Below are 12,404 nucleotides of genomic sequence, written 5' to 3'. Positions count from 1 at the left end.
ACTGTCCCCATCAAGTAAGACTGGCTCCCTTTACCTCTCTTCTTCTGCCCACTTTTTCTGCAGGGATCTTGAGTTGGAGAGAGGGAGAGAAAAGATAAACCATATTTTCCCACCCTACTGCAGCTTTCTGAGACTGGATGGGCTTCCAAATTTGGGGAAAGGGTGAAGCTTTTTTTCTTTTTTCTTTTTTTTTTGTTGGTTTAAAAGGTATTTATTGATCATATATAAAATAAAGAAAACCTTATATATCATAAGCATACACTATGTACAGCAAAAATACCAGGTCTGGCCCAGTGCTGCCTCTCCTGGACAACAATTTAGCAATAATAATACTGTACAGGGCAGGGAGGGAATGAGGCCACTCTGCCCCAGGTCAACCCCCGTGCCCCAGCAAGGCCTGTCCTCACTTGGAGCTTCAACAATATCCCCCCAACCCAGCCCCTGAAGATGCCAGGGTACCCGCCATTCCCTCCTATCTGTGGCCTTTGGCAGGGAAGGCAAGGTCTGATCAACACCACTTGGCTGGAAAGGGTGAAGCTTTAAATGAGAAGTTGAAATTCTCAGCGTTTCTGTCGTGGCTCAGTGGTTAATGAACCCAACTAGTATCCACGAGGATGCAGGTTTGATCCCTGGCCTTTCTCAGTGGGTTAAAGGTCTGGCATTGTCTTGAGCTGTGTTGTAGATCTCAGACTCAGCTCAGATCCTGAGTTGCCATGGCAGTGGCATAGGCTGGCAGCTACAGCTCCAATTGGACCCCTAGCCTGGGAACCTCCATATGTTGGGGTGTGGCCCTAAAAAGACAAAAAAGAAAGAAAGAGATTCTGATTTTCAGATTGGACTGAAAAATTGTTATGTAATACTTAAGATATCCAAAAGACATAAAGAAGTATAACATGACAAACACCCATGCACTGACCTCTCAGTTGAAAAAAATGAAGCAGTAACACCATGGTTGAGTAATACCATGGGAGCAGATTCCTCCACAATTCCTGATACTTTCCCAACACAGGCAGATATTGCTAAGCAGTTTGTAGAATTGTTTGTGCTTTTTTTAAAACTTTATACAAATGGTATAAAGTAAGTACGCCCACGTTTAGGTAGGTACTCTTAGGCAACCTGCTTTTTTGCCATAGCCGTACATTTCTGAGATTCATTCGTGATCGTGGGCGCAAAAGAATAAGACTGCCTGTTAACCACACAAGTGACTGGGAAAGACCCAGGGTACCCCGAGGTAGGATTCAGAGAGACAATTTGGCAGATGTGAAAGATAGTGAGGTCAAAAAGGAAAACTGTCTCCTGATTTCACCCCTTTAGGTCTAGCTTGTCCTATAACGGTTTTCTTAGAAGATGGTGAAAATCCTTTTGGGGAGTTCCTGTCATGGCTCACATGAGGTCACAGATACAATCCCTGGCCTTGCTCCGTGGGATAAGGATCTAGTGTTGTTGTGATCGGTGGTGTAGGTTGCAGATTTGGCTTGGATCCTGAGTTGCTGAGGCTGTGGTGTAGGCTAGTGGCTGCAGCTCCGATTCTATCCCTGGCCTGGGAACCCCTGTATGCTGTAGGTGCGGCCCTAAAATGAAAAAAAAAAATCCTTTTGGGAGCACAGATTGGAGGTTTAAATAAAAGAACTGAATACATGAGTGAGACATGGTTCTCATTATTTCATCATCCTTTTTCTGTGAGTAATGGAGTAGTCATGGTACATTGGAGGGCAAAAGCCAAACTTCAGCAAAAATCAATGATATTTTTGTTAGATTGAGAACTGACACTTTTTTTTTTTTTTTTTGGCTTTTTAGGGCAGCACTTGCGGCATATAGATGTTCCCAGGCTAGGATCTAATCAAAGCTGTAGCCGCCACAGCAACACCAGATCCAAGCCGTGTCTGCGACATACACCACAGCTCATGGCAACACTGGATCCTTTAACCCACTGACTGAGGCCAGGGATCGAACCTACAACCTCATGGTTACCAGTTGGATTCTCTTCCGCTGAGCCACTATGGGAACTCCAAGAATTGACACTTATAAAAAACCTTTTATTTCTTTTCATGATCGTAAAGGTACCAGATGCTCTTTGCAGATAATCTGGAAAATATCAAAAACATAGAAAATCTACCCACAGTTCTTCCATCCACAGACAACATTAGGTATATTTCCTTCTAGTACTTCTGTTTGTGTCTTTCTGATCTAAATATTTTATAAATTTTGTTGTATAAACATCACTGAGGTTATAAGTATAGACAGCTTTGTTACCAGACAGTTTTACCTATTATATGTTATTTATTTTCCAATAATATTAAAATTTTTTTCATAAATATCATTTTTGATGGCTAAATAACATTCCTTTGTATGGTCACATCATGTTATTGCCTTCATTTTTCTATTGTTGTTCATTTGGGTTATTTTATTACTTTTGAATTGAAGTATTGTTGACATTTATATTGACATTAAAATTGAATAAACACTGTTACATGTACATCTTTATACTTCTTGTTTCCTTGTTTGAGAATTTAGTTTAAGGAAGCAAAATGTACAAAGTCAACTGAAAACCAAGGTCACTTAATAATAAGCTTGTACCTCCTTCCCATCTAATTGTTTAAAAAATAAAAAACAACACATCTTGATGTAGTTCGATTAACTATTTTCAAACCTGAAAGTACACACATGACTCTGCCTCCACAATCATTCGATTACAAGGACATCTAGCAACTTACCTCCTATCTACATAGTCCCATCCATTGAATTATTAAACACTTTACCCATTTATTTATAAAGATCAGTTCGGTTTTGAGCCAAATATAGAAGCATGAAACTAAGTGGCAGTGGGTCTGGAGTGCACAGGAATTTGGTGAGATTTAGCTGATTTCCTTATGTGGGGTCTGAAGAATCAAAGAAAAAGCCTGAAATATTATGAAGCAAGATCAATTTATAGATCTATTTATAGATTTATAGACCCCTCACTAGGAAGGTGAATCTCAGACAATGACAAAAAAGAGCAATAATAGGTTCTTTTTCTGGAGCCTGACTATGTGCCAGATCCATATGCTCAATACTTTACATTATCTGACTAAATCCCATATAAAAGTGTAGATGCTTTTTATTATTGTCCCCATTGACAGATGAAGAAACTGAGGCTCATTGAGGACAAGTAACTTGTCCAGACTACACAGCTATTCCCTGGGAAAGCCAGGATTTTATTCCCTGTTATTCTTTTTTTTTTTTTTTATAGATTTTTTTTTTTTTTTTTTTTTGTCTTTTTGCCATTTCTTGGGCTGCTCCCACGGCATATGGAGGTTCCCAGGCTAGGGGTCGAATTGGAGCTGTAGCTGCCGGCCTATGCCAGAGCCACAGCAATGCGGGATCTGAGCCGCGTCTGCAACCTACACCACAGCTCACGGCAATGCCAGATCGTTAACCCACTGAGAAGGGCAGGGATCGAACCCGCAACCTCATGGTTCCTAGTCAGATTCGTTAACCACTGAGCCACGACGGGAACTCCTTCCCTGTTATTCTAATTTGATGACTTCTGTTCTTCTTCCTCATACCACACTGCCACCCACAAGAGTGAGGAGCAGCTGGAGTTCCCTGGTGGCACAGTGGGTTAAGGATCCTGTGTTGTCACTGCTGTGGCTTGTGTCTCTGGCTCCAGAATTTCCATGTGCCATGGGCATGCTCCCCAGCCCCGCCACCACCCTGGGTCAAAACAATCAGTGAAGGGCAGTTACCTTATGCAAGGTAACTGAGGCTGAAAAGGAAAAAAGTGGAGGCTTTATTGACAGATCACCATTGACAGAATGGTGATCTTATAGTCTGATGGAGAAGGTGTAAGAGCAGGCCATCACAAAGGTTAAAGGGCACAAGCTCTGAAATCAAGGCTGCCTGCATTCACATTCCAGCGATGCCAGGTGACCTTGGGTGAATGACCTAACTTCTTATCGTAGTTAGAATATTCTTCTTTTGTATGGTGTGGGAATACTAATAGTATCTACCTCAAAAAATTGTTCTGAGAATTAAAAGATGTGATGCATGGAACATGCTTAGTCCAATGCTTGATACACAGTAAGTGTTCAATAACAATGGGAGCTAACATTATTAAATGTATATTATCAATGTCAGCCTCTGTTCTTCAGTCAGTGGTTGGGAGCTTATAGTGCTGGGGTAATTCTTAAGGGAGAGCTGGGAAGAAATAGAGAACAATAGGGCTTCCAGGACAGACAGGGAAAGAGTGGAGTCAGTGATGGGGCTGATGGAATTAGGCCATGAGCATGAGGTCAGAGCAGACACAGCTAGTGAGGATCTTGACTGCTGAATTCTGCAGCATCTTTGAGGGACAGGGATTGTGGCTAGCAGGAAATAATATATTTTCCCCAAATAATCACTACCAATTGCCTGGTTTGGACAAATGTAGTTACCTGGGCAACTGATCAGAGCCATGCAGCTGGTAAGAGGAAACCCCCAGGTGACCACATTTCCACTGCCCATACCTGAGGCCGGCCAAGAACTCCATGACGGCGTTGTAGTTGCCCATGTTCCAGCAGCATTTGGCCACATGCACCAAGTACGAGAAGACTTCCCGCTTCTCCTCCATGGAGCCTGCAGTGAGGATCAGCCACGTCACCCAGGAGCTCACCTGGAGAATGCAGAGAGGGGTATCCACTGAAACCATGGATACATATTTTGGGAGCTTGGTACATATTTTTTTTAATAAGAAAAATGTCTACTTTTAAAAAATCAATTTAGTATGAGGAAGGGAAGGCCCCAGCTAAGGGAATGAAGTGAAGCTCTAGCTTCATCACCGCTCTGTGGTGGGATTAACCTCTCTGGATTTGTCATTGTCATCTTATAAATGTGGCTGAAAGGTAATTCATAAAATTCCTTTTCATCTACAAAAAGTCCATGAGACCACAAGAAAAAGGCCTAAGGATAATATTGCTTTAAATATATTTGACAGATGGAGCAAGATTAAATGCAATCAATACACTTACCCATGAGAGACCCATGACCAATGAGAGACCATTGGTCAAACAGTAAAATGCCTAATAGTAAATGAAAAAAAAATGCAGAAAAAAATTTTGAGCTATCTTTCACAAATGCCTTATCTAGTACGCTTCTCAAATGACTAAATAATAAGAAACTAATATAGCACTTATTATGTAACTGTCTCAAGCACTTCATATATGTTAACTCACTTATCTCTCATAACAATCCTGAGTCAGGAACTATAATTTTCCTCATGTTACAGATAGAGAGGAAAATGATGGATGGAGGGCCTAAGAGACTTGCACAAGGTCCCCAACCAATGGGTGGCAAAGCCTGAATTTGAACTGAGATGTGTGCCCCAGAGGTGACACTACTAACTACTCACTAAATGCCTGAAGTGTATACACAAACTCTAATTTTCTTCTACTCTAGGCTTAAACTTAGGTCTAATGTGACTTGTCTTTTATACTACACAGACTGGAGTATAATATTTAATAATCGTCTACTACTAAAGTCTCCGCTTCATGACATGTAGCCTCAAAAATTTTCTGCTTAATCTTATTTCGCTGCTCTCTAGACTTTGGTGCTGGACCACAGTGTTCATGTAAATTACTTTCTCCATCCTGGCTAATGTCTGGGCTGATAAACTCAGTCGCTAAAAGAACAAAGCTTTGGTCTTGACCTCACATAGCCCAGGAGTTGTACTTGAACCAAGAAACAGTGCTGACACCTGAGTGAGAGAGATGGTTTATGCGACCCAAGACAACGGCAATTAAAAAAAAAAAGAGTTCAAGGTTTAAGGCAACCATTTCCCTGACTCCCTCCCTCCAAATAAAATGAGAGGAATGAATGGCATTTAGTGCTGGCAGCAACCAGAGAGGGCAGTCCAACCCCATTCTTCCAGATCAAGAATCCAAGGCTCACGGGAGAAATGATTTGCCGAGGTCACAATTCTTGTTGATGTCAAAACTAGGACTCACAGGCTGGTGCTCTTTCATCTAATGAAGAATAGCTAGGGTTTTTTGTTGTGTTTTGTTTTTTGTTGTTTTAACTTGGCACTGGTAGGTCCTTCTAAGTACTTGAGAGCTGCACATTTGAAGACAAAAATGGAATCAAAGGAGAAGGTACTGAGAAGAGTACCAAAAAGTGATTTAAAAAAATGAAAAAAGCAGAACAGAAGAGATTGATGCTGAACATTTCTTTTCTCTCGCAACACAGAAACAAACAGGGAAACAGTAACAGAATTTCAGTGCTAAAACAGGTTATTATACTCTGCTGTCAGCCAGAAGCACTGCAGTAATAAACTGTCTCTTCTCTTCTGAAATTGCCTGAAGCAAAATGTGATGGGACACCTGACACCTCTAAGCCCAGCCCCAGCCCAGTGGGCTGCAAGAAGGCATCTCTGGTCTTCACCTGCTCTGGACTTTTGCTGGGCTCTCGTGAAACATAAGAATAGATCTGGAATCAGACTCAGGGCGAGCCATGGTCCAGATCATCCCACAAGGAATTTTGAGCCTCTTGGGAAGAAGAAAACAATTTGTTCCATCTCTTGAGACTGCTTTGAGCACACAGGAACCCTCTGGGATGCTCAGAGCCAACCCCTTTTCTGTAGGTGTGAGCAATCCCTGGCTCACTGTCTCTATGCTTTGTCCCCTTACCCGGTGACCCAGTTAAAAGCCACTTTTGTGAAACTCTGGCTTTCTAGGACAAGAAATTATTTTGCCAGTAGTTACTGAGTGTGACTGATGCTTCCATCTAATCTTCTTTTAGTGTGATTAGCTTTTGATAAGCCCTATCCTGCTGTAAGAAACCGTCAGAAAACCCTTAGAATTCTAACATCATTGGCCCTTTGAGTTACATATTCAAACCTATCTCCTTACAAATAAAAATGAAATCCTAAAAAGTTAAAATGGTTCCTCAAAGACATCCAATGCATAGTTTTTGAGGCCTCTGGCTATATTCTTTCTATGGCTTTAGCTCCTTTCCTGTTGAAACTGATGGCAAATCAGGGTCTCTGCGAAGTCACTGTTCTCTCAGACTTCTGGTACCACACAGTGATTTATCAGGGCCCTGCCCTGAAAGGGTTAACTCGTCTCCCTTGGAGAGACCTGCTTCACAGAGCAGGACAACCACGTGCTTTGATGCTTTGTGCCTCAATCCTGACCACACAACCAGATTTATTTCCTATCAGTCAAATCACTTTCCATATACTTTCCCACAATGCTAGGAAAAAAATAGCGATACCATATTTCACATGGAAACCTAATTTAAACCAACTGTTCCATCTCCGCGTGTGAGTCCCCAGGGCTTGGTTATGAGATTATGTAAGCACTGTTATCATAAACACACACACACACACACACACACTTGCTTACAGACTTCAGGGCAATGCTAATTGTGGCTTAATGTACTCATAGTACCATAGGCGTGAAGCAACGAGAGTGTCACCACTAATTAAAAAAAAAGTCATCATAAATGAAAAAAAAAATGACACAAGAAGGAAACAAAGATTTGGTGATGATTATAAAATATAGCCCAAAGCATAAATATGGTCATATTTACTAAGAGGACAATGCGATGTGCTGCCAATCCAGAAAGAATTTCAGGACACTGAAATCACACAGAAAAATACAAAAAACACATATGTGTAAAGTACTATGACTCAAGCATAGGGAGCAGCAGTAGAGTAGAAGGGTATTAAATGTGGCATGTTATCTTGCCTATGTCAGTCATCAGCACAGCATAAAGAGGGGATCTGGCCCCCAGCCCAGTTCTTGAAGAGTTCTTCCCAGAGGCTCTGTGCTCACCCTGGTGACCCTGCCCCTCCAACATGCCCACAACTCCACAAATGGTTTATTTTCCCTCTCTGGCCTTTCTCTGTACTCTTAGACCAGCCAATGTGAACAGCTTGCTCTCTCTTCTCATGTCAAATACCTTACTTGCATCACACAAGCTCGGTCTGGGAGGAACGCTCTCGCTCCATTCAAAATGACCTTTCCCTGGTCCACCATGTCTTGTCCCTGTCCTGGGTAAAGCCAAATCCTTACCTTGGCCCTTGAGGCCTCCCATTTCTCCAACTTCACCTTGGCCCTCCTCTTTCTCCTGCTTTTAGGGGGGTGAACCTGGCTTTTCCCATCTTAGGGATCTTGTCCTGATTGTTCATTCTATGGAAGGTGTCCCCCATCACCCCACCTTTGGTTTAGCTAATGCCAACTCATCCTTTAGGCAGGACCCTGCTTAGAACTGCAGTCAGGATCCCTGACCGGGCCCCACGCTTTAGAAGGCTCAGGTTGGCCTACACCCCACTTCTTCCCACAGAGTGAGAAGCCTGTGGGGTTGAGGGAACACGTCTGCCTACTGGCTGTGCAGCCACCTCCAGATCATTCACCCCTGTAGAGCCAGGACTCCCACCCCACTGTCCAAACAGTCCACTCCCAGGCTGGCCAGGGCCTATTATCTGGATCAGTCCTCTCAAGGGTAGATCATAACCGTAGGTCTGAAGGCTGGACAAGTCTGGGGTGAGGGTGGTGTGTGGATGGAGTTTACACTTGAGGCCTGAGGTGTCGACATGACACAGGTTCATGAACCAGGCCAAAGGCTGGGCTTCCTTTGTATTTTGTCATGACTCCCCTAAAGTCAGGGACAGGGCTGCCTTCAGGAATCTGTCTTGAGGAGGCCTACCCTGTTTTCCCACCTGGGCTGGGACCACATGCTGTGCATAATATGATGCCCCCATGTTTCCTCGGCCCCAGACTCCCTACTGTGTTCCCCAAAGCGGACACTGGGGCTGCCATGCTCACCAGCAGCAGAGCCCGTTGTAAGTACTTGAATAGAGTCTGTAAATGAGCAGATGTGACCTCCCCTAAGAAGGCCTTTCTGATGGCTCACCTATAGCACCTCACATGCAACTTTCTCCTGCTTCTCTTTCACTGAATGTTGGACCTTGAGTCTAACGTCACGTCTGCACTTGGATTCTCACAGCTGTGTGGTTTTGCATCTGGCTTATTTTTGTTATATTTGTGTGCCTGACTCTTTCACATGGGTTTGTTCTGTCTTCTCCATGGACCTTACGTCCTCGAGGGCAGAGACCATCTTTCCCACATCTCCAGTGTGGGGGTGCTCAGTGCCCCTGACTGACAGGCAGGCCACTCAGAGTCCCAGGGGGCCATGGGCAGAGAGGATTCTCAGTCTTCAAATGGTCAGAGATTATATTTGGGAAAAGGCCTGAACACTTCCTACTGCTGTTCCCAGGTCCAGAAAAAGGAGACAAATGATTTCCTGCCAAAAATTTTTTTTAATATGCTGAGCAGAAGTTTTCTTTGAAAGATGATACTTTGTAATGGGTATCTGATCACCCTCACTGCAAAATCCAGGCTCAAATGATGAAATCTAAAGAAGACAATGAAACTCTGTCTAGACAAAGCTCCTCTCAGGTGGGCTGTGTGCAGTGCACATCTCTACCTGCCCTCCATGGAGCTTTACAAGAACAACCCTTGAACTAGAGCATGTGGCATGCACACTCAGGCAACACGCTGACACACACCCACACACACCCTGCCTAGGCAGCACTCCTCACAATGTGAAGCACTGGGTTTAGGCTCTCCCAAGTGTTGGTAAGATGTTTACTCAAATGAAGATTCCAAGGACTTACCCTGAACCAGAAATCAGACCCTCTAGGAGTGGAGCCCAGGAATCGGCATTTTTAGATAACTCCCTAGTGTTCTTCTACACCCTTGAGTTGAGAGCTATCTCAGGGATTCAGCGTCCCTTTTTGCACACCTGAGCCTCGAGTCAGGAAAGCATCACTTTTGTACACCTGTCCAGTACTTTAAGTCACTGCTTCTATAGCTGTCCCTGAGACTGGGCCTGTGATCTGCTCAGAACTCAGAAAGATGGGGCACTGGAGACACACAGCATGGTCGGGGGAGCACAGGCACTGGAGTTAAGTGGACCTGCCCTCAACTCCCAGCTCCATTGTTTCCTTGTACAGGTCCCTGGGGCAAGCCAGCTACCTTCTCGGAACCTCAATCCCCTTTTCAGTAAAAAGGGAATAATCATATTCACCCCATAAAATTACTGTCAGGTAGAACCTGGAGACAGTATCTAAAGATCCCAACGTGATGCTGAGTGCGTAGTGAAGGGCTTGATAGATGTTTACTCCTACGCCCACCTGCTGCTATGGCAACTACTATTAATATTACTACCTGAGTTTATTTTCGTGCATGATGTGAGGGTGTGTTCTAGTTTCACTGATTTGCATGCAGCTGTCCAGGTTTTCTAGTAATACTTGCTGAAAAGACTGTCTGTTTCCCATTTTATGTTCTTGCCTCCTTTGTCAAAGATTAATTGACCATAGGTGTCTGGGTTTATTTCTGGGTTCTCTATTCTGTTCCACTGGTCTGTATGTCTGTTTTGGTACCAATACCACACTGTCTTGATGACTGCAGCTTTGTAATATTGCCTCAAGTCTGGGAGAGTTATGCTTCCTGCTTGGTTTTTGTTTCTCAGACTTGCTTTGGCCATTCTGAGTCGTTTGTGGTTCCATATAAATTTTTGGATTGTTTGTTCTAGTTCTGTGAAAATTGTCACGGGTAATTTGGTAGGGATTGCAGTGAATCTGTAGATTGCTTTGGGCAGTATGAACCTTTCCACAGAAAAGAAAATTATGGATTTGGAGAGTAGATTTGTGGTTGCCAAGGGGGAGGGGGAGAGAATGGGATGGATTAGGAGCTTGGGGTTAATAGATGCAGATTATTGCCTTTGGAATGGATTAGCAATGAGATCCTGCTGTATAGCACTGGGAACTATGTCTAGTCACTTATGATAGAGCATGATAATGTGAGAAAAAAATGTATACATGTATGCATAACTGGGTCATCATGCTGTGCAGTAGAAAAAAAATAATATATTGGGGGAAAAATAAAGAACAGTAAAAATTGAAAAAAAATTTAAAAAATTCTTTAAAAAAATATTGCTATTTGAGTTGTAAGAGAAGCTGAATTCAAGGAAGCAGAACACAGAAATCCAGAAAAGAAGAGTCCCTAAGTCCCACTTCCTAACTATAAGGAAGGAAGTAGCCCAAAGCTGGACCAGGAGGCTTGAGAATGGTTTGTGCCCCCGCCACAAGCCTGTCCTAAAAGGGTAGCTCACATTATCTCTTCTCTGAAAGCTTCCATAACTCATCATTAGGAATAAAACATCTATTTTTTTCTATTTAAATTGCCTAATTCCATATATGTAAGCAAATATTAATATACGCAAGTATAGGTGTATTGACAGTACCTTGTCCTAAACCAATCTTCCCCAGATATCACCTCCTTAAAGCAGAGGCCAAGAACATATTCATGCTGGGGTCTCAGTCCTGAGGATGCAGCAGCCAACAAGTGACACCTGCCCAGGCATCCTCCTTGACATGAAGTGAGTGCAGAAGAGTCTCAGACTCCCAGGCCTGCTTGGCATGGTTCCACCATGACTTTGTTTAGGAGAAACCCCAGTGGGAAAAAAGAAAGCCTCTGAAGGCGGCGTCTGGAGAAGCCCCAAGCACATCTTGGATTATATCCCATCTACTTTGCCTTAAACTGCATCACAATTCTATGCAGAACAAACGCTAAACCTTTTTTTTTGGCCTTCAAGCCTGGTACCATCTGATCTAAACTTACATCTTCACATTCATGTTCACTGTTGCCCACTATACAACTGTCATTCCAATCTAGCTACATTTTGTATCATTTCCTATTCTCTGGGTATTTCTACCTCTATGCTATTGTTCAGTCTGTTTCCTCTCCTTGTGACTATATAGGGGATTTTGTGTTTGTTTATTTGTTTTCCCTTGCCTGTCCAATATCTCCGAGTTGAATCACCTTTTTCTCTTGTAAATCTATATAGATTACATAAAGCTGCCCCTCTCCCGCCTTCAGTCCTGGCCTGATTTGTTCGAAGACAGGTATATGACCCAAACCAGGCCAGTCAGAGCTCTCTTTGAGTTTTCTGCTGAAACCATCAGGGAAAGAAACATAATCTTTTTGTTGGAATCATAAACTTCAAAGATATGAGGCTGGAGCTACTGATGGCTATTTTTGCCACAATTTCAGTAGACCCTGCTTGAGAATGAAGCCAACACAGAAGAAGGATGGACTCCTAAGGACACTGGTCAGATTCTTAGATCCAGCCATACTTGAAGCTCTGCGAAGATTCCATACAATAAATGAAAAAATTCCATTATTTTGTTTGAGCAGGTTCAAGCTGAGTTACTGTTAACTTGCAACTGAAAAAAAAAATCATTGACGCTCTTCATCAGGTAGCCCTCTTTCTTCACCTATTGAGTATTTACTACGTACGGTGCCATGTGGGATACTAATAAACAAGAAAACTATGATACATGCCCTTGGGGAGCCAGGAGCATCATGGGAAAAATACCATAAGCA

General features: G+C 43.0%; 1 protein-coding gene across 12 annotated transcripts in view; it reads right to left on the bottom strand.

The window, feature by feature from the left end:
* Positions 1-12,404, bottom strand: part of PLCE1 (phospholipase C epsilon 1) — a 348,858-nt gene that overhangs the window by 105,126 nt on the left and 231,328 nt on the right. For all 12 annotated transcript variants that reach the window (XR_014826647.1, XM_084994885.1, XM_084994886.1 and 9 more), the window contains one exon: positions 4,485-4,630. Coding sequence is in view for 11 of the 12 variants with exons in the window: in XM_084994885.1 (XP_084851011.1) it covers positions 4,485-4,630 (146 nt within the window). In the remaining variant the exon portion in view is untranslated. The remainder of the gene's footprint in view (positions 1-4,484; positions 4,631-12,404) is intronic.

The sequence above is a fragment of the Sus scrofa genome, chromosome 14, assembly GCF_054392235.1.
Source record: "Sus scrofa isolate SSC_HxYL_T2T_F1_AM1 chromosome 14, Sscrofa_HxYL_maternal_Yorkshire_Landrace_v2.0, whole genome shotgun sequence".
NCBI classification, from domain to species: Eukaryota; Metazoa; Chordata; class Mammalia; order Artiodactyla; family Suidae; genus Sus; species Sus scrofa.
Note: the sequence above shows the minus strand (reverse complement) of the source record. Positions and strands in the feature narration are given on the sequence as shown.